General features: G+C 50.8%; 1 protein-coding gene across 3 annotated transcripts; it reads left to right on the forward strand.

Moving 5' to 3' along the window:
• The first annotated feature begins 9,673 nt into the window (after window positions 1–9,673).
• Cacng6 (calcium voltage-gated channel auxiliary subunit gamma 6) lies at window positions 9,674–25,430 on the forward strand. 3 transcript variants are annotated; one of them, XM_027431014.2, is made up of 4 exons: window positions 9,674–10,004; window positions 16,096–16,170; window positions 17,760–17,897; window positions 25,192–25,430. In XM_027431014.2, exons 1-4 carry the CDS (start codon window positions 9,674–9,676, stop codon window positions 25,428–25,430), a joined length of 783 nt encoding a protein of 260 aa, XP_027286815.2. The 3 variants fall into 3 exon arrangements, with proteins under 3 accessions (XP_027286815.2, XP_035305106.1, XP_035305107.1); XM_035449215.1 differs by lacking the exon at window positions 17,760–17,897; XM_035449216.1 differs by lacking the exons at window positions 16,096–16,170; window positions 17,760–17,897.
• Window positions 25,431–25,557: the final 127 nt, after the last annotated feature.

Raw genomic sequence — 25,557 nt, forward strand, 5'->3', positions numbered from 1 at the left:
CAGTGGTCACCTGAGAACACAGGGCAAAGCCACCCACTGCCGAACACGCGCAGGGGAGGGGGGGGGAACGAACATCCTAGAGCATGGGATGCCTGGCCTTACAGGACCAGCAGGTGTCTGGTATGTGCTGTTGGCGGTGAAGGCAACTCGGGTGAAAACCTGGGGAAGCAAAACAGCCGGGTGTGCAGGAGGCGGTTGGGGGTGGCACAAGGGCCACGGTCTCTAGGCTGCTGGGGTCCAACTGCAAAGCTGGAGGTGGGGTCGTGGAGGATTGACACACCAGAGTCTTAGCAGTGACCTGAATTCCAGACCCAGGGGCCCGGGCTTTTTCTTCTTAAGGGGGGAATGAGAGAGACTGACAGTAGACCCGAACTGGGTAGGGGTTTTCGGGTAGACAGAAGAGGAGGGACCTGGCAGTCACTCAGCAGGCAGAGAGCGGTTCGTACTGGTTTCATTTTGCTCAGCAAACAATCCCCGGGTGTGGGCACTCAGCGACGCTGGAGCTGAAACATGCCTTTCTTTCTGCCCTTCCTCTAAGGGCTACCAAGCTGAAGGGAAAACCAGCTCAGAGGACATGATGGAAGAAGCTAGGAGCCGAGAAAAGAAAGCACTCAGCCTGGGTCTGGGCGGGGAGCCCTCATGAACGGCACACACCTGTCATCTCAGAGCCGAGGCTGAGGCTGGAGGCCTGTAAATTCGAGGCTGCCCCAGGCTAAAAAGCAGACTCCAGAAGACGCAAAGGAAAAGCTCAGTTGGGGGAACGCTTGTCAAGCCCTGGGTGCCATCCCCAGCCTCATATAAGGCAGGCGAGATAAGGCGCTGCTGGCAATCTCTGCCTTGGGAGGTGTGAGCCAGAGGATCAGAAGTTAAAGACATCCCCAGCTTATATAGCGAGACTGAGGCCAGCCTGTGTTCAACAACGTCCAATGAAAAGGGGTGGGTGGGTGGTGGTGGTGGAGACATTTACCTTGGGGGCTCAGATGGAACTAGAAGGTGGGGAGGCCGAGTCAGGGGCCTGGGAGGAAATCTGCGCGAGCAGTTTAGGAAGAGGCGCTGGAAAATGAGGAAAGGTGTGTAAACTAGGCGCCCTGGTGATGATGGGCTTGGGGCTTGTGTAGGGAGGGCGACTTGCAGAGACACCAGGCATAGTGAGGGGCAAGGTGAAAGAGACCAACGTAGAGGGCACAACTGTTCTGAGGCACGATGGGGACTGCCGTTCAAAAGTCAAATCCAGAGCAAAGGGCAGGTAGGTAGGGAGAGGGGAGGGGGAAGCTTAAGGGAGCGGCTGGGAAAGCTGGGCAGCCAGAGGTACCAAGTTGTCAAGACACTAAAACAGGAACAGGAAACCCGACCCTCACAGAGGCAGAGGCAGGTAAGATGTCCACGAGGCGTAGAAGAATGGACGACTTCTTGTCTTTTAAGAAATCGATTTTATTTGAACCTGGTATCACTGTGTAGGTCAGGCTGGCCTGGAACCCACAGAGGCCTGCCTCTACCTCCTGAGTGCCGGGATTAAAGGCGTGCCACCATGCCCTGCCTATCTTTTATTTATTTTTATTTTTTGGTTTTTCGAGACAGGGTTTCTCCTTGGCTTTGGAGGCTGTCCTGGAACTAGCTCTTGTAGTTCAAGACCAGGCTGGTCTCGAAGTCACGGAGATCCGCCTGCCTCTGCCTCCCAAGTGCTGGGACTAGGCGTGCGCCACCAACGCCCGGGTTCTTTTATTTTAATGTTAGAGAAATCTTGGGCTGGGGAGGAGGTTCATTGGCTAAGAATGCTGACAGCTCTGTGAGAGAACCAGAGTTCAGATCCCAGCACCCACATCAAGTGGCTGGTAACCCCAGATCCAGGGGACCCAGCACCCTCTTGTGATCTCCATGGGTATACCCCTCATACAAGTGCATGCGTGTTCTCTCTTTCCACCCTCTCCCCTCTCTCTCATGTACTCGGGACATACACACAGACACGCAAAACTAGAAAAAGAGAAATACTTTGTATGCTAGCCCTGGTGGTGCAGACCTCAGGAAGCTGAGGAAGGGGGATTGCCTGCTTGACTCACTGAGCTCAAGACCAGCTTGGTGAGACTGTTTCCAACCAAAAAGCAAAGAGAGAGCAGATGATATAATCCAGTGGTAGAGCCTCTGCCTAGAATCCCCCAGTGAGGGGCTGGGGGCGTGGCTCAGTGGTAGAGCCCCTGCCTAGAATCCCCCAGTGAGGGGCTGGGGGCGTGGCTTAGAGGTAGAGCCCTTGCCTAGAATCCCCCAGTGAGGGGCTGGGGTGTGGCTTAGAGGTAGAGCCCCTGCCTGGAATCACCCAATGAGGGGCTGGGGGCGTGGTTCAGTGGTAGAGCCTACCATGTATGAGGGACTAGAGTCAACCAGGGGTAGGAGGGAGACAAAGAGGCAGCAATCTGTCTAGATCATCTGAAGAGACTCCTTACATCATGGTAGACAGGCAGCAGAGAGAAGAATGGTTTGGGACTAGAAAGCCTCCCAAGGCACACCAGGTAACTTCCTTCCGCTCATTCCACCCTCTACTTTTCATCACTTCCTCCCGATAAAGCCACCATAGGAATCCATGAAGGGATTAACCCATTGACCGAGCCTTCAGGATCCAATCACTTCCCCAAAGCCCAGCAATCTAAAGCCGCACTCTTTAATATCTGCCATGGGACATTTCACATTCAAACCATAGCAAGTGATGAGTAGACAGACAAGGGTCTGCTGTTTTGGGACCTCTCCAAGTAGCAGCGGCAGGGGCCGGGGGGGGGGCGGCGGCATACTTAGGTTCATAAAAGAAGGCTAAGCAGGATGCTTCAGGGTGTGGCTCAGATGGTGGTAAGCTTGTTTAGAATCCACAAGGTCCTGAGTTCTAATCCCCAGCACTGCATAAACTTGGAGGTGGTGTCTGCACGTGGGGACACCCAGCCGTTGGGAGATGGAGGCAGGAAGATCAGGAGTTCAAGGTCATTTTCGGCCACATAAGGAATTCGAAGCTAGCCAGGGATACATGAGACCTTTTATGAAAAAGGAAAAAAGAAAGGAAAGCTGGAGCTAGGAGTGCTGGCACACACCTACACAGCCTCCAGAAGCTGAGGTAGCAATAGCGAACTGCACACGGAGACTCTCCCAACCGATTACAAAAACTGCAGAGGATATGGTAACCGTTATGGCAGCGCAGAGCCATTCAAGACAAACCGTTTGCGGTGATGGATGTCAACATGGAGGAGCAGTTGCACACAGATTCCAAAGTGTAGGGAACAAAACACTGATGAGTCCTTAGAGCCCTGGCGGGGTGAGGGGAGAGAGAGACAGAGAGAGACAGAGAGAGGGAGGAGAGAGAGAAAACCCATATTCTGTTCCAGTTCTGATGGGAAGCATCTGGAGAGCACAGGCATGTGGGGGTCCCAGTTTTGTTTAAACAAAACAATAGCAGAATCCTGTTACTGCGCCGGGAATGACTTCACAGCCAGAAAGAGGGCTGCGTGGGGGTGGGGCATGCCTGTACTCCAGCACTCAGGAACTGGAAGCGAGAGGATCAGGAGTTCAAGGCAGTCCTTGGCTACACGAGACTCTGTCTTCCATACAAAACTGGGAATGTGGCTCCCTTGGTAGGATAATTTCCCTGTACGTAGGAGACCCTTCGTCGCATCCCCAATACTGTATAAATGGCATGGCGGCTCAGGCCTGTAAACCTACTATTTGGGAGTTAGAGGCAGGAAGATCAGGAGCTCAAGGCCAGCTTGAACTACGCGGGACCCTGTATCAAAAACAACAACAACAAAAATCGAAAGGGGAGGTAAACACTAGGGGCATGGAATTTTACAGATCGTGTCTACCGTGATGGCGTGCCGGGCCTGGGGGGGCAGAGGGACACCGAGAAACCAAGGTTAAAAGAGGAAAGGAATCTGAGCTGAAGTTGCATCGTTGTATTCCGGACAGATTTTAGGTGGGAGGAATCAAAGGTTCTCTTTTGGACACGCCCAACTGGTGATGCCTCTGGAAATCCAAGCCAGGGTATCAGGTAGCCGGCTGGTGATGATGAGAGTGCTGAAGAGGTCAGGGCTGGAAATACAAGTTTCAGTAATGTCAGCACACAGAAGACACTTAATGCCACAGAATGGGGTGACTTTGAAGGGTACCGTGGCTAGAGTTATGACCCTGGTTTAGAAATTTGGGGATATCCAAGGCATCTCTATGAGAGGGAGTGACCCTATGAGGGTAGGCAGAAAGGCATACTCTCTCAGAGGCAAATTAAGTGTTGGTGGGGTATGGTGCAGTGGTAGAGCCCCTGCCTAGAATCCCCCAGTGAGGGACTGGGGGTGTGGCTCAGTGGTAGAGCCCCTGCCTAGAATCCCCCAGTGAGGGACTGGGGGCGTGGCTCAGTGGTAGAGCCCCTGCCTAGAGTCCCCCAGTGAGGGGCTGGGGGCGTGTCCCAGTGGTAGAGCCCCTGCCTAGAATCCCCCAGTGAGGGGCTGGGGGCGTGTCCCAGTGGTAGAGCCCCTGCCTAGAATCCCCCAGTGAGGGACTGGGGGCGTGTCCCAGTGGTAGAGCCCCTGCCTAGAATGCCCCAGTGAGAGGCTGGGGGTGTGGCTCAGGGCTAGAGCGCTTGCCTTAAGGGTTCACTCCCTAGCATAAAAGGAAGAGTGGAAAGTACATAATGTTTTATGAAGCAGGAAGTCAGTCATCTGTGCCCAGTGCTGCTGAAAGCTGGAAAAAGATATGGAAGACTAGAGGGTTTGTTACATGGGCAGTGGTGACAAACTCAGCAAGAGGTGACGTCCGTCCGATTTCAGAGATAAAAAGCCTTGATCCACCATTGGGGCGGGGGTTGCAGCGGTGGGGGGTGGGGAAGAAGAGGGAAACGGAATTCAAGAAATTATTATTTTGGTATGAAAATGACACAGAGCCACGGTTCACGCCGATGATCCCAGCACTAAAGAGGTTGATCTCAGGGGACTGACACAGTACAAGGCCTGCCTGAGCTTCAGAGGGAGACATTTTGTTAGAACGATAAAAAAAAATATGCATTATTTTAAGAAGGGCCAGTGAGACAGATTAGCAGGTACCACACTTGCTGGCAAATCTGAGTTTAAACCTTGCCCTGAATCTCCATGGTAGAAAGAAAAAACTGACTTCTACAAGTTGCTCTCTGACCTCCATATACAAACCGTGACATGCATGCCCCTACACCACCCAAAAATAAATGTAATTTTTTTTTAATTTAGAAATAAAGGAGCCAGGTGGTGGTGGCACACGCCTTTAATCGAAGCACTCGGGAGGTAGAGGCAGGTGCATCTCTGTGAGTTCGAGACCAGCCTGGTCTACAAGAGCTAGTTCCAGGACAGGCTCCAAAGCTACAGAGAAACGCTGTCTCGAAAAACCAAAAATAAATAAATAAATAAGGAAAATGTACTTGCAAGAAGACAGAAAGCACACCCCGAATTTCGAGAGCTACTGCAGCAGATGGGACTGAGAAATATGAGGAGATCCAGGGCCTAGGAGAAGGGGGTTGGGGGCGGGGAGCAGTTCGGTAGCAGTCAGGGAAGAAAGGCTCGGAAGGACTTCCAAAATGAGGCTGTCCTGTCCACTCTCCAGCTCCTGCTGTTGACATTGTGGGACTTGGAGGCCATCCAGCCGGGAGAGATCCAGGGAAGTTTCCTTCCTTCATTCAGAAATGAAAACGCACTCAGCGCTTAGGAATGTCTTCTGGGGGACTTGGGGATTGCCAGGCCCTGCCATTTGAGAGCCTGTGTCCACCTTGTCACGGAAGGCGGAGACAGGTAGCTAAGCCAGGCAGAAGAGAGACAGTTGTCCCCGCGGACATCGAGGAGGGTTAGGTCACATCTTTCCTAGTCTGGAGAAGGAGCTGTGTGTGGCCATCTCATTGAACCAGGCCATTCATTCATCCCCACCTCTTTCATTCATATCGCCCAACCCAAGTGTCTACGGCTTCTCGGATACCCGGCATTGAAATGGATACTGGAGACGACCATGGCCATTGATTGGGCCAGTCCGAGGGGAGAGCCAGACACACAATCGCCTCCAATGAGAAACGTCCAGCGCAGGGCTTCAGCAGAGGCAGCACGGGTGTTCCAGGGGCCTGGTCACAGCATCAGGCCCACCTGGAAGAGCCACGTGGGGAAGGAAGGAGTTGGTAAAAGGTGGGGTCCCACCTGGGTGGTCCACAGAAGGACTGAGGTAGGGAGTGAGGGGTTAAGACTCAGGCCCTGCCACCACGCCACGTGGGTTGTCCCTGTCCGGGTCTCTGCCCCTGGGGGAGCTGAAACTGCGTGGAAGGTGCCCTGGGGACACACAGTCTAATAAATCCAATGAGGGTAGTCGCTCTGCTTCATGCCCCCCACCGCCCCCATTCCCCGAGGTCTGCATTTTCTACCTTGGGGTGGGGGTGGGGCTGAAGACTCAACACTGCAATTGCTCAGTCTACCAATACCCAGGATTCTGGCCACGATGGCCTCTTCCGGGCCTTGAAGTCTAGGTTCAGACAATTCCTCTTGGAATACAGGTCTTAGCCCTCCTTCCTCAGACCCTGGAGCCTACCCCTACCCCCCACTTCCCGTCATCCCCCAGTCCAGACTCAAGGGTCAGGCTTGGTCCTCCTCGCTCAGACACAGATGTCCCGGCCCCAGCCTCCTCCCTCAGACTCAGGAGTCCAGGCCCCAGCCTCCTCCCTCAGACTCTCAGGAATCCAGGCCTCAGCCTCCTCCCTCAGACTCAGGAATCCAGGCCCCAGCCTCCTCCCTCAGACTCTCAGGAATCCAGGCCCCAGACTCCTCCCTCAGACTCAGGAATCCAGGCCCCAGCCTCCTCCCTCAGACTCAGGAATCCAGGCCCCAGCCTCCTCCCTCAGACTCTCAGGAATCCAGGCCCCAGCCTCCTCCCTCAGACTCAGGAATCCAGGCCCCAGCCTCCTCCCTCAGACTCAGGAATCCAGGCCCCAGCCTCCTCCCTCAGACTCTCAGGAATCCAGGCCCCAGCCTCCTCCCTCAGACTCAGGAATCCAGGCCCCAGCCTCCTCCCTCAGACTCAGGAATCCAGGCCCCAGCCTCCTCCCTCAGACTCAGGAATCCAGGCCCCAGCCTCCTCCCTCAGACTCAGGAATCCAGGCCCCAGCCTCCTCCCTCAGACTCAGGAATCCAGGCCCCAGCCTCCTCCCTCAGACTCTCAGGAATCCAGGCCCCAGCCTCCTCCCTCAGACTCTCAGGAATCCAGGCCCCAGCCTCCTCCCTCAGACTCAGGAATCCAGGCCTCAGCCTCCTCCCTCAGACTCAGGAATTCAGGCCTCAGCCTGCTCCCTCAGACTCAGGAATTCAGGCCCCAGACTCCTCCCTCAGACTCAGGAATCCAGGCCCCAGCCTCCTCCCTCAGACTCAGGAATCCAGGCCCCAGCCTCCTCCCTCAGACTCAGGAATCCAGGCCCCAGACTCCTCCCTCAGACTCAGGAATCCAGGCCTCAGCCTGCTCCCTCAGACTCAGGAATTCAGGCCCCAGCCTCCTCCCTCAGACTCTCAGGAATCCAGGCCCCAGCCTGCTCCCTCAGACTCAGGAATCCAGGCCCCAGCCTCCTCCCTCAGACTCTCAGGAGTCCAGGCCTCAGCCTGCTCCCTCAGACTCAGGAATCCAGGCCTCAGCCTGCTCCCTCAGACCCAGGAATCCAGGCCCCAGCCTCCTCCCTCAGACTCAGGAGTCCAGGCCTCAGCCTCCTCCCTCAGACTCAGGAATCCAGGCCCCAGCCTCCTCCCTCAGACTCAGGAGTCCAGGCCCCAGCCTCCTCCCTCAGACTCAGGAATCCAGGCCCCAGCCTGCTCCCTCAGACTCAGGAGTCCAGGCCCCAGCCTCCTGCCTCAGACTCAGGAATCCAGGCCCCAGCCTCCTCCCTCAGACTCTCAGGAATCCAGGCCTCAGCCTCCTCCCTCAGACTCTCAGGAGTCCAGGCCCCAGCCTGCTCCCTCAGACTCAGGAGTCCAGGCCCCAGCCTCCTCCCTCAGACTCAGGAATCCAGGCCCCAGCCGCCTCCCTCAGACTCAGGAGTCCAGACTAAGCCCCTTCTCTTTCAAACCCAGAAGCCCACACTCAAGAAGTCCTCCTCCATCAAACTCAGGGGTTTCCCAGCCCCCCTCCCCGCCCCCCTCCCCGCCCACCTCCCGTCCTTCTCCCTAGCCTCTGGCCCTTAGAACCCAGGAGTTTCCAGCCCAGCCAGCCTGCTCAGGACAGAAACCTAAGTTCTCAACCCTTAACTGGCTCCAGGGCCAGCAGCAGATTTTGGAGTTTGGACTTGGCAGCCCCGCCTCCGAACCTTGGGGAGGCGGGGGTGGGGTGGGGTGGGGTGGGGTGGGGTGGGGTGGGGGGGTAACAGATCTCCCTAGGTTCTGCCTCTTGAAGACCCGGCCCAGAGCCCCTCCTTCCTAGAGGCCTCCCTCCCCCGCCCCTTGTCCCCTTAAAATACCCGGGATCCCTATGGCAACAGGCGCCCGCGACAGGTGCGGGTGTTATTTACGGGTCGAGCCCGAAATAGCCGGTGGGGTGAGGGGGTGGGCGGATGGGGCGAGGCCGGGAGCGAGCGCAGCGGGTCCGGAGGGCCGAGCGGGCGGAGGCGAGCAAAGCCGGACGCTTCGGAGGCATCGCGGAGCTGGGGCCGGCGCGGCGCGGAGGCAGGAGAGCGCGAGGGGCCCGTGCCCGGGCGACCCGGGTGGGAAGACCCAGGCGAGCGCGGGACCCCGAGCTGAGTCTGGAGCGATCCCGGCCCGGCCGGCCCTGGGAGCCCGGGGGAGGGGGAGCCGAGCCACTGGAGACAGACTCACTGAGTGTCCCTTCCCAGGTCCCGTGTCCCCCAGGGCGCTTTGCTCTGGCGTTTCCAGACACAGGGTGGACCACAGTGCCTTGGACTGAGCCCTGTCGGGACCCCAGGCCCTTCTCCTGGGCTCTCAGAGAGTCCCCCAGCATTTTCTGTTTCTGGACCCCCCCACTGTGATTCTCAGTCACTGTGATTCTCTTTGAGACCTGGGCTCTTTTCTGAGTTCATCCCCCTCTTACCCTGGAACTCCAGTGGAGCACTTGGAGCTGCTGTGAATATTGGAGGATCCTCCTTGCCTCTCTGAGACTTGGAGGGGTTTCTAATCTCCCCCGGGAAACCCCAGTTCTAACTCTTGTATAAGCTAAAGGTGTGTGATTCCTCCCTTTTCAAACTCTGAGCCGGAAGAAACCTAGACCACTTCTCTCAAACACATGAAATACCTCAGCCCCCCTCTTTGGGAAAAATTCTGAGGCTTACTGGAGACCCCATCAGCATCCGGTACAGACTGGGCTCCCCAGGGTAGGTGAATCTCAGAGGAGCCCGGCTTTTTCTCTAGGCCTCACCTGTGCCAAATTCACGCGCACAAGCCCAGGTAGTGTCTGTTTAAACCTACCAGGCATCCTTAGGCCGAGAAAACAGCTTGTTTGTGTTTTTTTTGTTTGTTTTTCTTTTCCTGAGAGGCAGAGGCCTCTAGGATTTGGGGTTCAGCTTTTGCTCATTCCCAATCTAGTTGACACTGACCCCCCCCCACTTCCTTCGAAAGTCCAGGACCTGCTCCCTGCCCCTCAGCCCCCCCCCCCCTGCACAGGTCTGTCTGACTCCTCGAAGCTCGCCTGAGCTCCGCCCGCTCCCAGCATCATGATGATGTGGTCTAATTTCTTCATGCAAGAGGAGGACCGCCGTCGAGCAGCTGCGGGTCGGCGTCGTGCCCAGGGACAGCAGAACCTCGGCTTGACTCCGGAGCGCGAGGGCAAGATCAAGCTGGTGCTGCTGTTGGCAACCGTGGGTGCCACGCTGGCTGTGCTGTCGGTGGGCACCGAGTTCTGGGTGGAACTTAACACATACAAGACCAACGGCAGCGCCGTCTGTGAGGCTGCCCATATGGGGCTTTGGAAGGTGTGCATCAAGCGACTGTGGCAGGCGGACGTGCCCGCGGGCAGGGACACCTGTGGCCCGGCTGAGCTGCCAGGAGGTGAGAGGTTGTGTCCTGAGCCCGTGTCCCACACTCAGGGCGAAAGACGCTTATGTCTGGGAAACCCTTGTTGGAGGGGGGGGGGGGAGTCTTAACCCTGAGAAAGAGTTTGTGCCCGGATCACAAAAACTGGAGAGAAAGGGAATTGGGGGTGGAGGGGGGGGGAGCTCAGACATAGCCCATGTCCTTAAGTAGCATATCCCTTAAAGAAACTTGTTCCTTAAAGTTTGTCTTCTAGCTATGGCCTGTGCCCCAGACCAGCCTGTACCCCTTAGAGACAGCAGCCTGTGCCTCCAGACCCAGCTGGTACCCTCAGAACAGTCTGTAACCGCCCCCGCCAAGCCATATCCCCTAGAACCGCCTGCATTCCCCCATCAGACAGCCATGCACCCACAGACAGCCTGTGCCCTTAACGAGAAGCCTGGAGACATCCCACATTCCCGCTCTGTGAGCCTCTGTGCACACAGACCACCCTACGCCCACCCGGAAGTGGAAAAATCTGTGCTGACTCCCCGTTTGTGGGTACCATCCAATGAAGTGTGCACATTGTCCTGGGAAAAGTGGATTTCCCTTCTCTCTCACCTCTACACAGTCAGAGTGGACATTCCAACCCTTCTCCCTTGCTCGGCAGACACCCCACACCCTTCCTTTCCTTTGCGCTCAGCCATGCCAGCAGGCTACCCTGTACCTCTCATTCTCTGACAGAACATGCTATACCCTTTCCTTACACTAGTGGGACGTTCTATACCTCCTGGGAACTGGATAGGTGTTTATTTTCCCTCTTTTGACTCAAGGACAGTATTTGACACCCATCAAAAAACACTCTGGAAATCATTTGTCTGATGAGCTCTGGGGTGCTGCTCCCCAGTAGTGTACCCCATAGTCTTAGGACCCCTCAAGAGGACCTAACCCTTCACCCCCTTCTGGGCTCTGGATGGATCTCCTTTCATTCCCCAGCCCCTACTTTTCCAGATGTGATAAGGAACCCCACATGGGGTGCTCTAAGCCTTTGAAGTTTGAGGCTTGGCTTGATGTCCTGATCAGCTATCTTAAACAGTTCTTTTCTGGTGTTTCTCACTGCTCGGGAGTCCCGATCAAAGATGATCCCAAACCTTTGCAAAATGGGACAGGATGCTAGCTTGGCCTGGAGGTGCAATTCTGTAATCATAGGTGATCAGTGACTGTGAGCTCAAGGGCAACCTGGGATACAGAGGGAGTTCAAAGTCAGCCTGGGTAACTTTGTGAGATCCTGTCTCTCTGTGTGTGTCTCTGTTCTCTGTCTCTCTGACAGTGTTTTCCTATGTAACAGCCCTGGCTGTCCTGGAACTCACAGAGATCCACCTACCTTTGCATCCCAAGTGCTGGGATTAAAGGCATGTGCCACTACTGCCCAGCTCAGAGATCCTCTCTTAAAAAGCAAAAACAATGGCTGGGGACATAGCTCAGTGGTAGAGCCCCTGCCTAGAATCCCCCAGTGAGGGGCTGGAGTGTGGCTCAGTGATGGATTGCCACCATACCCGCTCTACAGGGGAGAAAATTAAGGAGCAAGAACTCTTGGTACCCAGTCTGTGCCTTGGGCTAGTTCTATGGGGTTTGACTCTCAGGTGTGTGTCACGAGAGCTTAGGAAGGTCTCGGAGACCCTCACTCTCTGAGAGAGAAGACTGTCCCCTGCCACTTCACCGTGTATGATGAGGTCCTTCACATCACCTGCTGTTCCCTCTACTTGTCGGAAAGGACTTCATCACTGAGCATGGCAGCACACACCAGTACTCAGGAGGCAGAAGCAGGGAGGCCAGGAGTTCAAAGCCAGCTTGGCTACATAGTGAGTTGTAGGCCAGCCTAGACCACATAATACCTTGTGTCAAGAAAAACAAAAGAAGAGGACTTTATCTTTCTTACAAGGCCATTCCCAACATACCATCATTCTGCCCCATCAGAGGACCTCTCGTGGACTCCACGGTCTCAAAGAAATAACTTCATTTGAAAATGAAAAGAAAGCCATTAAGTCCCTTGGCTATCAGAGGGTGACTCTGAAGATTAAGGGTTGGAGCGTGTGCTCAAAGATAAACTGTGGTCCGGGATGGTGAAGTCTCTTTAATCAAGAAAACACCAGGGCAAGACTCGGGCCAGAGAGAGGTTACAGGAACCCAGCAAGCGCGGCCAGAAAGAGGGCGAGGGTCTTCCAGTGCAGCCCTTATAAAGCTCCCTTACATCACACCGGATTTCCTTCACGCCCTTATGGGCGAGTCCCGGGTCCACCTGGCACCGGTCCCATGTCTATTGGGTGGGGCTAGGGTGTCTTCCTACAATTCCCCTGGGCTAGGGTGTCTCCCTACAGTGACTCACTCTGTTTCTTCCCAAGTAAGTTTGTCCTACCCTCTGGGGGACGTGGACACCCAGTCCTGTCATCAGTAGCCAAATGGGATGCCAGACACCAACCACACCCAGCCCCAGAAGAGATTCTGTAGTCTCTCATGGGGATACAATGTATCCTCCAGAGTCTGTATTCTCTCATGGGGATACAATGTCTCCTCCAGACTCTGTATTCTCTCATGGGGGATACAATGTATCCTCCAGACTCTGTATTCTCTCATGGGGGATACAATGTATCCTCCAGACTCTGTATTCTCTCATGGGGGATACAATGTATCCTCCAGACTCTGCATTCTCTCATGGGGGATCCAATGTATCCTCCAGACTCTGTATTCTCTCATGGGGGATCCAATGTATCCTCCAGACTCTGTATTCTCTCATGAGGATACAATGGATCCTCCAGACTCTGTATTCTCTCATGGGGGATCCAATGTATCCTCCAGACTCTGTATTCTCTCATGGGGGATCCAATGTATCCTCCAGACTCTGTATTCTCTCATGGAGATACAATGTATCCTCCAGTCTCTGTATTCTCTCATGGGGATACAATGTATCCTCCAGACTCTGTATTCTCTCATGGGGATACAATGTATCCTCCAGACTCTGTATTCTCTCATGGGGGATACAATGTATCCTCCAGACTCTGTATTCTCTCATGGGGAAACAATGTCTCCTCCAGCAGTGGCTACAGAGAGCATCTTCCTTTCACAGGAAGTGCCCTTTGCCTCTTGGTGCTGTAGGATGACGGGCTGATACTTGGGTGGTGCTCCAGTCTGGAAACTACAAACCTTTCTTCACCAAGCCGATACCTGGCACGCCCTGTACCCTGCTTGATGTGGACTTATTCCCTCGTCCCTTCTTGTCTCCCCTTCTGTTGATAGTGGTGCATTTCCACTTCTCCAAACTGTCTGGCTCCATTTTCTGTGTTCCCAACTTACTTGTAGGTCAGAGTATGGAATGCACTTTAGGAGCCAGGATGTAGTTCAGTTAGCATGTTGCTTGCCTAGCAATGCACAGAGCCCTGAGTTTGATCCCCAGCATCGCATAAACCAGGCATGGTGCCACACGCCTGTAGTTCTAGAACTTGGGAGGTGGAGGCAGGAGGATCAGAAGTTCAAGGCTGTCCTTTGCTTCACAGCAGGCTCAAGGTCAGTTTAGGATACAGGAAACGCTGTCTTAGCAAGTTAGACATACTTCAATTAACAATGGTATTGAGTGACTCTTACACGTGTTTACATAAAATGTATACATAAAAATTGTAGTCTGCTGTCACAAGGTCCTTCTCATGCTATGTCTTGAAATTTATTTCTTTTTAAAGACGAGGCCGCACGTAGCCCAGTCTGGTACCACATTTTCCTATTTTTAAATTTATTTCCCAAGCTGTGCATGGTAGTACATACCTTTAATCCCAACAGGAGGGAAGCAGAGGCAGGAAGATCTCTGTGAATTTAAGGCCAGCCTGGTCTACGTAGCAAATTCCAGGACAGCCAGGGCTACACAGGGAGACCCTGTCTCAGAGAGAATTCTTTCTTAATTCAGTGTTGTTATGTGGTTGGTATTTGTATCCATGCACACGTGGTTTGACTTGGAAATGTATGTAGAGTTTATATACATGTGTATTTTGATCTGAAGAAGCAGTAGCATGTGGTTTCATATTGTTTTCAATGTAATTTTTCTTGCTCAACACTGATTTCTAAATCTCACCCACTTGCTTTATATTTTTTGCAGTTCATGGCGACTCTATGTTATAAAGATGTCCATGAGAGCATCTATCTCAATTGTCTATTGCCCAAAAGATGGACACTCAAATTATTTCCATCTTAGTAAACGATGCCACAGAGAACAACTACATCTATATTCCTATATATGGCATCTTTTAATTCTTGGATATCCAGAAGTGACATTATTGTGTCATAGGGCAAAGACATACAGACATATGTCACTTACAGGTAGAGATGTGTTCTGAGAAAGGCACGTTTCAGCCAATTCATCTTAAGAACGCCAAAGTGTGTATTTATGTAGATTAGGATGCCTTCTCTGTGCATAATCATGACTTATTTTACTTTTAAATTTTATGTGTATGTGGGGACCGTGTGCACCTGTATGTGAAGGCCCAGAAAGGCCCACAGAGTCCACAAAAGGGCATTGTAGGCGTTCTGATAAAGCGTGAGGGGAACCTTGGTAGATTCCCTGTCAGCTGAGGGTGACCGAGGCAGAGGGACAAACACTCCAGGCAGACAGAACTTAAGTGAGAAGTTTTATTAGAAAGGGGGGGGGGGAGTTAAAAGAAAAGAGGTAAAGAAACAGAGAGAGACGGAGAGAAGACAGAAGAGATGAGAGAGACAGGAAAAGCCCTCTGTGCCCAGGGGAACAGAAGGAGAGAGAGTGGGAAAGAGAACGTTAAGTGGGCAGGGGGTCTTTCTTTTAAAGGGGTCCTTTGCACCTGCGTGCAGACTATGCAGTCATGGAACCCTGGGCTGGCCAGGGTACTCCCCGAGTGCATTGTGCCAGGTGACAGGGGCGGGCCAGCATAAAGCCTGAATCCTTACAGTAGGTACCAGGACCCTACCTCGGGTCCTCAGCAGGGGTGGTATATGCTCTTAACCTCAGAGCCACCTCCCCAGCTGCAAGGTGACATACTTGTATTGTTCCTGGGTCATACACAAGGCCCATGACTGACTGGACGGTTATCGCCTGCTGTACACCTGTACTTTACTTTCTAAGTGTGTCAGAGTCCTTTGCATACAGACCAGTGCCAGGTCTGAGCACTTCCAGCTGCTCCTATCCCCACCCCCCACCCCCCAGTGCTTCCGACTGCCCTTTCAATATTTGCCCAACTAATTGATCTGAAGTGGTACTTCCCTGCTGGTTCAAGTCTCGGTTCTCCGATTCCTGCTGCTGCAGAGGCTCTCTTCATGTACTTGTGAACTATCCAGACTTGCCCTCCTGTGAATAACTATTCATACCCTTTGTCCACGTTTCAATGGGGTCACTTCTCGCCCGCCTTGCTAATCCGCAGGAGCCCTTTGTGTATGCAGCATCGGAGAGAGGCATCTTCCCCCAGTCTCTTAGCTTCCTGGTACCTGCATCTCGATGTCCTTTGTTGAATGAAATGATAACTCATTTCCAACCCACTTGCTCCTCGGACTCACACGAAGCAGCCGGGAGGGAGATTGTCACCTCGTTTTAAGAAGAGGAATCTGAGGGTCCAGAGAGGTTAATACTGGCTCACACTTGTTCAGGGCTTGGGGTTAAAACCTCAGTCCCGGACATCAGTGATGTGGCAAGTGGTATTTACATCTCGGTGTCATTTTCCATCTTGGTGTGTGTGTGTGTGTGTGTGTGTGTGTGAGAGAGAGAGAGAGAGAGAGAGAGAGAGAGAGAGAGAGAGAGAGACAGAGAGACAGAGAGACAGAGAGAGAGAGAGAGAGAGAGAGAGAGAGAGAGAGAGAGAGAGAGAGAGAGAAAGCGCACACAGGAGACAGCTCTCTCCTTCTCCCATGTGGATTCTAAGGATTGAACTCAGGTGGTGAGGCTTAGCAACAAACACTTTTATATTCGGAACCATCTTGCCAGCCCGATTTTTCTCTGCTGTGTGTCAGCCATACTAATATTCTATTTTTAGCTACTTGTAAGTGTCTGGGGGTGTGGCCAGCTTTGCGCTTACACAAAAGTTCATGCCATCACCTCACCCACTTTCTTTCCTGCATCCCACAGAAGCAAACTGCACCTACTTCAAATTCTTCACCACAGGGGAGAATGCGCGCATCTTCCAGAGAACCACCAAGAAAGGTGAGGGCATCTCGCATTGTGACAATGGCGGCCTGGGGGTAGGATGACAGCTCGGAACGAGTGAGTGACAGCATTGTGCTCAGAATGGGCTCGGCTTCAGTGACTGTCCTATATTTAGAGGGTGATTGATGGGGGGTTAAGAGTGGGGACAATGGCCAGGCGGTGGTGGTGGCGCACGCCTTTAATCCCAGCACTCAGGAGGCAGAGGCAGGCGGATCTCTGTGAGTTCGAGGCCAGCCTGGTCTACAGGGCAAGTTCCAGGACAGCCAGGACTGTTAACACAGAGAAACCCTGTCCTTGCCCCCCCCCCCAAATGGAGACAATGATCATTAGACCTTGTGTCTAGCACTCTGTCCACCAACTCTGCCTGTACTGTGTGGCTTGGGCAGATCATACTTCCTGACTGTATGGAGCATCAGAAGCATTTTAAGGACACTTGGCATGCTAAGCTCAGCACCTGAAGCTTGTTAGCACAAACCCTAGTGCTTGGTATCACCCCACAAGGTTGGCACTTTAGCTTCACCATCCAGGTGAGAAAACAAATCAGAAATGGTTGAGAGTGTGACTTCCTGTTCCATCCCCCACGAAAGGGCAGGGGCACAATCCCAATCCCAAGACACATGGGACTGCCGATTACTTGGAAGGTGGCTGGTGTGATGGAGAAAATGTGCTTTTAATTGAATGTGTGTCTGGTAGCTACTACTGTACTGAGCAACACAACTCTGAGGACTTTGAGCTTTTTACCCCAAGCCCAGCCTCTTGAACATCACTCCAGTGCCCTGGTGTCTCTGCAGAGGAAGTGGGATCATTTCATGTCTCTCACTGCTTTTTTGGTTTTTTTGTTTGTTTTGTTTTTGTTTATTCCAAAATAAGGATTTAATGCAGTTAACTTGTGGGTCCTGGCACATACTATGACCCCACACGGTCTCCACTCTTTTCTCACGTGAGCTGGGTCTAGTCACTGTGCACTTCTGAGGTGGTAGAATAACTTGGTGCACCACACTGGGCACTTAATGTGACTTCTAATCCTGATTTTTCCAGAGCCAAAGACTGAGAGGGGTGTAGGACTTTACACAGAATTTTCCGGCAGGGGAGCAGTTGGGGAAAATTACAACCTGGATGGTTGCAAGCTAGTGAATCAGCTTTGTCACTGTCCCCTATCTCCTGCTCCCCCCACTGCATGATCTGTTATCCCAGTGATGACCAAAGGATAAGTTGCAGATGGTCATTCTAGTATCCATGACACGGCCTTGTCCCCCTTTTTTTTGCTCTATAACCTAAATCATCCAAGTCTCCATTCTTTTGGTTTCTCGAGACAAGGTTGCTCTGTGTAGCTTTTGGAGCCTCTCCGGGAACTCGCTGGCCTTGAACTCCCAGAGATCCATGTGCCTTGGCTTCTTAAGTGCTGGGATTAAGGGCATTCGCCACCACTACCCGGCCCTGAGTCTCCATTCTTTCAACAGTATCAGTAATGCGCTCTCAGGATGGCTTTGAAATCTTCCATCCTTCTGGCTCTGCTTCTTGTGAAGGAGTGCTGTCTACTCCCTGGTTCCCATGCTCTCTGCCTCTTCCTTGGCCCCTCCTTGCAGAGGTAAACCTGGCAGCTGCTGTGGTAGCGGTGCTGAGCCTGACAGCCATGGCCTTGGGCTGCCTCTGTGTCATCATGGTACTCAGTAAAGGTGCAGAATTCCTGCTCCGCTTGGGAGCTGTCTGCTTTGGCCTCTCAGGTGAGGGCTGAGTGTGTGGAAGCCAAGGACATTGCATGCCGGGAAGTGAGGTCTCAACACACTGTTGCATGCTGGGTGGTTGGCTTTCTACCAGCTGTTGCATGCTGGGAGGTGGATCTCTATACACTGTTGCATGCTGGGAGGTGGATCTCTACACATTGTTGCATGCTGGGAGGTGGATCTCTACACACTGTTGCATGCTGGGTGGTTGGCTTTCTACCAGCTGTTGCATGCTGGGAGGTGGATCTCTATACACTGTTGCATGCTGGGAGGTGGATCTCTACACATTGTTGCATGCTGGGAGGTGGATCTCTACACACTGTTGCATGCTGGGTGGTTGGCTTTCTACCAGCTGTTGCATTCTGGAAGTTAGCATTTCCACTCACACATTTGAGTACTGAGCAGTGGGAACTCCACACAATGTTGCTTGCTGGGAAGCAGACTCTCCAACACAGCTGCATTCTGGGAGTGAGAAGAAACCCAAGAGCTCTAGTGGGCTCAAAGATGGAAGTATTCCAAGGACTCTTGCTGGGAAGGTTTATTTAGAATTAAATGCTCTTGTACATTTGGAGCTACAAGCGCTAAGAATCTCTGTACAATGAAAATGGAATCTCCACTTACTCCTCCATGCTGGGAGTAGAGGAGGGGTCTGTCCAAGGGCTGTAGTAGGCTCAAAGATGGGAGAATTTCAAATGTTGTTGTCAGCAAAGGAGTGGAATGTCTCCAAATACCATTTTAGGTTTGGACATGGGGTCTCCAATGCTTGTTTGATGTGAAGGGGGAGGGGCTGATCTCCAGGCACTGTTGCACACCAGGAGTTGGAGTGAATTCATGTAGAATCCAACAGCTAAGAGCATTCTAAACCCTGTTGTTGCATGGCAAATTGAATTCTCTCCGAGCACTCTTTTGGATTTGGCCTGGAATCTTCAGCACTGTGTTGTGTACTTAAGTAGAGGTGGATCTCTGAGGAATATTGCATTCTCAAAGGTCAAAGAAGCTCGAGGCTTGAATAGGTCTGAAGATGAGAGCGTTTCAAGCCACGAGGAAGGTTTCCAAACAGTCTTTGAGTTTGGGGCTTGCAGTCTGCATGGACTGTGATGTACTGTTTTTTTTTTTTTTTTTTTCTCTTAAGATCTATCTATCTATCATCTATCTATCATCTATCTATCTATCTTGTATTTATGTGTATGAATGCTCTGTCTTCATGCGTATCAGAAGAGGCAATCAGATCCCATTACAGATGGTTATGAACCACCATGTGGGTGCCGGGAATTGATCTCAGGACCCTTGGAACAGCAGCCAGCTCTGTTAACCACCAAACCATCTCTCCAGCCTCATGTGTTGTATTCTTGTAGGTAGATATTCAGAAAAAAAGATGCTACATCTTGTGAAATGCATACCCCAGTAATAACAAAAGACTTCAGTTTAATCCACCTAAGCCTCAAAGCTTTACAGCAAGTGGACTAGTTAAAGGTTGCTAATATTTACTCATTTTTATTTGATCTGTCTGAATGCTTGTCTTCATGCCTGTCTGTTCACCAAATGTGTGCCTGGCCCCTGAGGAGTCCAGAGAAGAGTATTGGATTCCCTGGAACTGGAGTTACAGATGGCTGTGGGTTGCCTGTGGGTGCTGGGAACCCAACCTGGGTCCTCTGTATGAGCAGCAGGTGCTCTTAGTCACCAAGACACCTCTTCAGCCCCAAAGGTTACTAGCCTTCACTTTGCCGATAAGAACACCGAACTTTCACCACTAGTGGCAGAGGCGGGACTTTAAAAAGAATCTGTTCACAGTTTTCACGCATACATACACAAACACGTATGTATGGTGTGTGATACCTTGTTCACTTCCCAACCCCATGCATCCTTCCTTGTCCTTCTCCTGCCAACTCTCTTGTTTCCAAGTCCCCTTCAACTTTTATGGCTTTTTTTGGTTCCCCATTAGATTTAATTAGGATTGCCTGCATGGGTAGAAGGTTATTTACTTGACCAAAGTCAGCTTATTAGTGGCTATAACACCACTAAGAAATATATCTCCCCTTTAATTACCTGTATTTCCACTTCCATAATGGATTGGTGATGGTCCGGTCTTGTGCAGGTCTTGTTCAGGTAGCCACCCATCAAGCAAGGCTTGATGTTAAGCTTTCTTGGCCTCTTCTTCACTGAACTGCATCATTGAATTTTGGGGCTTGAGAGTCTCTGTAGGCTTAGAGCTGATACGTAGAATGGATACCTAACTGGAGACCATGTTTTTGTTTGTTTGTTTGTTTTTTTGTTTTTTTGTTTTGTTTTTGTTTTTTTGCCTTACCAAGGGTGCTAGCTGTGCTCTGAATCATGGTGTGCCATTGCCAAATTCCTTCTGTCATCCAGAGTTTCCGTGTTGAGCCAGATGCAATGATTAGAAAAATTATTAATCATACAAATTCGTTTCTTTGTTCTTTGTCTGCTTGTGAGCACTTGCTATTTTCTAGGAGATTCGGCAGATACAAGTCTGAATCAAATAAGACACCATGTCTGCTATCGAGTGCTCTTCGTTCTGTCTGATAATGACTAATAATTATGCATATAACAATTCAGCCACTATTGTGATGGGAATGGATATGAATGCTACACTGCCATGGGATGGCAGTCAAAGAAACTCCCCAAGAGAGTGACATTCAAACTGATGGCCAAAGGATAATAGGAGTTCTCCAAAGGATGGTATTGACAGTTGAAGTGACAATAGGTGACGTCAGAGATGCTGACGGTGTCAATGCTGACAATGATGGTGGGGATGATGGTGATTATGAGTGGTTTGATGGTGATGATGGTGACAGGTAGTTGCCGCAGACCACTCAGGGAGAGAACCACACTGCGGGAGAATCAGGGTCTTGGTACTCAGGTTGGGATGGATTTGGCGTGACGGACAGACACAAACACGAGAGGTTTGATGCTGCTGCAAAGACCTTTACTTCTATACAAGAAATACAGGAACTTCAGCTTTGGCCTGAGTACAAAAAATGTGTATCATAGATATTATTAGCTCTAAGTAAGCGTTAAACCGAAAGCACAAAACAGGAAGCAGTTTTAGTCAAAATTATCTCGGTCCCAGACAGTGGTCAAGTTGCTGAGCTGACTATGACTCTGAAAATGTGATCTTGCTGAACTTTAAGATTCTTTAGGCCAATCTACAAATCTCATAAAGCAACCAATAAAATCCTTTTTTTTTTATCCCCTGTATGTCTCCATACAAAACTCCTGATTGATAATGCAAATATGCAAATATCTATACATTTGCCACAAAATCTCTCCTTTGTCAGCTACAGACATGACACATCAATGTGGTCTTGCTCTATTTAGTCTCTCCCATCAGCTCAATAATATAGACAATCTCTTTTTACCCCCAATGACAACTCAGTGATTAAAGTCTTTATCGTAAGCTCTTGTGTATGGCAAAGATGTAGCTACTGTCTTAATAAAAATATGGACCTTTGTTCCTTTAGGGGCTGCCACCACTTCCCATAAATCTTATAGTAAGTTCTGCCTAACTCTACCCTTTATAGGAATTCTAAGTTCCCCTAAGCTTTCTGAATCATCTCCTTCTTGAGCTATTCTTCTATTCTTCCTAGATATCTGGTAAGACAATTCTGCTTGCTGGACCGAATTCATAACTGATCTAAAGCCTTTATCTTCTGTCTAAAACATCTCTAATAAAGTTCTAACTAACGGGGGGCGCTACTAGTAAAACTACTCATATCCTGAGCCATCCTAGCAAGAAACTGCTCCGTTCGGACCACGGGTACAAAGGAAACTTCAATGATAGCATTTTATCCAAAAATTGCTAGTGAGTTGCTTTCAGTTCCTAGAACCAAAATATCCAGAGGTACTCAATCTTTCTTCAACCAACACCTGATCATCTGCGGATGCTGACAAAGCCAGACCAGTCATAAGACTATTGACCAAGGCAGAAAACAACCCACCCCAGATGGCGAGACACAAGAGAACATCTTGTCCTTTATGGGATCCTGCCAGTGACCTCCAGGAGACCAAGCTACGAAAGCACACACCTCAGGTCTGGACATGTTTTTAGCAATACTTGCCTCGTGTCACACAGACTCCACTGGGAGTGGGTGTGGCAGGTGGTGATGATGGTGATTGTGATGAGATTGATGGTGATGATGGTGGTAGGTGGTCATGATGGTGACAGAGATGGTAGTGATGACAGTAAAAGTGACGAGAGAGGTGTTGGTAATCACGGTGGGGTGATCATGGCGGCAATAGGTTGTGATGATGGGGGTGGTGACTCTGGAGATGATGATGGTCGATGTTAAAGTTTATGTGGTGGCTGTGATGGTGTCATTGCATCATTAGCGATGATGGTATCAGTGACATATGTTATCCTAGTTAGGATTTATTTATTTACTGGTTTTTCAAGACAGGGGTTCTCTGTGTAGCCTTGGCTGTCCTGGAACTCACTCTGTAGACCAGGTTGGCCTCAAACCCATAGAGGCCAGAAGAGGGCAAATGATCCTCTCAAATTGCAGTTAGGAACCCCTATGATCAGTGTAACATAAGTGCTGGAAACCACACTTGGGTGCCATGGAAGAACACCAGTTGCTCTTAACCACTGAGCCATCTCTTCAGCACCTCCATTCTTTTAAAGTAGAGGGAGTCAGGAATGATTTTGCATGCCTATTCCCAGTACTCAGGATTGCCACAAATTTAAGGTCAGCCTGGGCTACATAATAAACTCCAGGCTCGTCATGGATAGTTTAAAAAAATGCTGGCAATGATGTGGGGAAATGATGTTCACTGTTGAAGAGAGTTTAAAATGCAGCTGCTATGGAAATCAGTATTCCTGGGTGATATAAAAAAGCAGGCTGAGCAAACCAAACGTAGCAAGCCAGTAAGCAGCACTTTCCATGGCCTCTGCTTCGGTTCCTGTCTCCAAGTTCCTGCTCTGACTTCCCTTAGAGATGGACTCACATAGTATACACACACACACACACACACACACACACACACACACACACACACACATACACACACACACCACAGAGGCATGCACACTTGCACAAACGCACCCTTAGTTTTTTTTCTCCTTCCTCCTCCTATATTTGTTTCAGAAGGTACAATATGGCAACCATTAGTAAGTGGTGTCTAATTTGTGTTCTTCTTTTGGCAGGAGTGTCTAAGGATTTCTCTGATTTCAAAAGATTGGAGAAAAACCCACAAACAACTAGCTAGGTATTGTGGTATATACCTATAATCCTAACACTCAGGAGGCTAAGGCAAGAGAATTGTGAGTTAGACAGCAGTCTGAGTTACATAGCAAGACTCCATCGTAAGCCAAGAAACAAACAATTCATTTAAAAACAACAATGATTGCAGCTGGGTTGATATCTCTGTGGTTAAGATCACTGGCAGCTTTTCCAGAGGACTCAGGTTCAATTCAATAACTCCAGTCCCAGGGGATCCGATGTCTCAGCTGGCATTGTGTGCACATAGTACATAGACAAAAATGCAGGCAAATTACCCATGCCCACACAGATGCTTGCCAAGTGTGGTGGCACATGCCTGTAATCCCAGCACTTAGGAGGCAGAGGCAGGAGGATTTCTGTGAGTTTCAAGCCAACCTGATCTACATAGCGAGCTCCAGGACAGCCAGAACTACATAGACAGATCCCGTCTCAACCTCTACCCCCAACCCAAATAAAAGTGGTTAAGCCAGGCATAGTGGAAAATGCCTGTAATCCTACTATTTAGACAGATGGAAGATGATTTCTGCAATTTCAGAGCCAGTCTGGTATGCATAGTGAGTTCAGGGACAGCTAGGGCTAGAGGAGACCTTGTCTCAAAATCAAGAAGTAGGAAGCTAGTGAAATGTCTCAGTCAATACAGTGCTTGCTGTTGCAAGCACAGCAACCCAACCTTAATCTCCAGAACCCATTAAAAGCAAGGCAGCTTTTATACTCTATACTTTGCAAGTCTACAATCCCAGCAGGGTGGCAGAGACAGGAGGGCTTGCTGGCCAGTAAGTCTAGCCAAATTAGCGAGCACTGGGCCAATGAGAGGCCCCATCTTAAAAAAAAAATGTGTGGGGCCTGCAAGGTACTCAGCAGGCATAGGAACCTGACAGTAAGCCTGATAGCCTGAGTTCACTCCCCAAGTCCTACACGGTGGAGGGAGAAAATTGATCCCCACGAGTTGTTCTCCGACCCCCACATATGTGCCCTGGTGCACACATACACTCACTGAAATGTAATTTAAAGACATTTTAAAAATAAAGTGGGAGCTAGGGGTGTAGCTTTGTAGCGGGGCACTTACCTAGCAAGTACAAGGCCCAGGGTTCAATCCCCAATGCCTCGAAAATAAAGTGGAAAGTAATTGAGAAAGGCAAGCACCTTGCATTGACCTCTGGCCTTCCCACGTGCGCGCGCGTACACACACACAAACACACACACACACACACACACACACACACACACACACGTATGGAGGCGTGGGCTAGAACACGTTTGCAGGTTAAACACAGATGTGATGGGAGATGTATTTCTCTTATTGGTTGATGAATAAAACACTGTGTGGTTAGTGGCCAGGCAGGAAGGACAGGCGGGGAAACCAGATAAAGAGAATTCTGGGAGGTGCAGGCAGAAAGGGGTCATCATGTGAGCCCCGGGAAGAGAGGACGAGAGTCAGGCGTTCTCCGGCAAGCCAGGACCGTGTAGAAATACATAGATTAGTACTTATTGGCTAATAGTTAAGACAGAGCTAGCCAATAAGAAGCCCAAGCCATTGGCCTACAGTATTATAATTAATATAAGTCTCTGATTATTCATTTGGCGCTCAAGGGCCACGGGACCTGCCGGGCCAGAATCTCACGTTACACAGATGTAGTATTTCCTGTCCCCCATTGGTGGAATGAAGATGGCAGTTGAATGACTGGGGGGAAAGCGTAAGAAGATCGTTGGATGGTAAAAGGGGTTGATAAAGGAATGAAAGTGTAGCAATCTCAAACCCAAACTGGAGTCTCAGGATCAAGAGTCTCACTCTCTATTTTTATCTATCTGTTTATTTTATCTGTCTGTCTGTCTGTCTGTCTGTCCATCCATCTATCTATTATCTATCTATCTGTGTGCATTTTGCCTGCATGTATGTCTGTTTAAGGGTGATCTTGGAGTTAAAGGTGGTTGTGAACTACTACATGGGTGCTGGGAATTGAACCCAGATCCTCTGGGAAACCAGTTGGTGCTCCTAACCACTGATCCATCTCTCCAAGCCCGAGTCTCACTCTGTTGTCCCCCCCCCCCCCCCACAGGCGTGCTGCTCTTCGTCAGCCTGGAGGTATTCCGGCATTCCGTTAGAGCCCTGCTTCAGGGAGCCAGCCCTGAGACGCCCCCAGCTCCACGCCTGACCTATGAGTATTCCTGGTCCCTGGGCTGTGGCGTGGGTGCCGGCCTGATCCTGCTGCTGGGGGGAATCTGTTTCCTGCTGCTCACCCTGCCTTCCTGGCCCTGGGGGTCACTGTGTCCCAAGCGGGGTGACCCGACCACCTAGAGCCCTGGTCTGCTTTCTGTAGACATCTGCCAAGCCTGACTCAGTCTCCAGCTTTCTCCTCAAGGCTTTCCATGTCTCTTCTAGAGAAACTGTCCTTCCCACTTTGACGGCCCGTTTCACAGAACGT

This window comes from Cricetulus griseus, chromosome 9 (genome assembly GCF_003668045.3).
Source record: "Cricetulus griseus strain 17A/GY chromosome 9, alternate assembly CriGri-PICRH-1.0, whole genome shotgun sequence".
NCBI lineage: Eukaryota > Metazoa > Chordata > Mammalia > Rodentia > Cricetidae > Cricetulus > Cricetulus griseus.

What these genes read in the sequence shown, in the direction of transcription:
- Cacng6 (XM_027431014.2), top strand. Translation starts at nt 9,674, where the DNA reads ATGATGTGGTCTAATTTCTTCATGCAAGAGGAGGACCGCCGTCGAGCA. An exon ending in CCCGGCTGAGCTGCCAGGAG is followed by an intron (nt 10,005 to 16,095) that starts GTGAGAGGTTGT and finishes TGCATCCCACAG; the next exon opens with AAGCAAACTGCACCTACTTC. An exon ending in CCAGAGAACCACCAAGAAAG is followed by an intron (nt 16,171 to 17,759) that starts GTGAGGGCATCT and finishes CCCTCCTTGCAG; the next exon opens with AGGTAAACCTGGCAGCTGCT.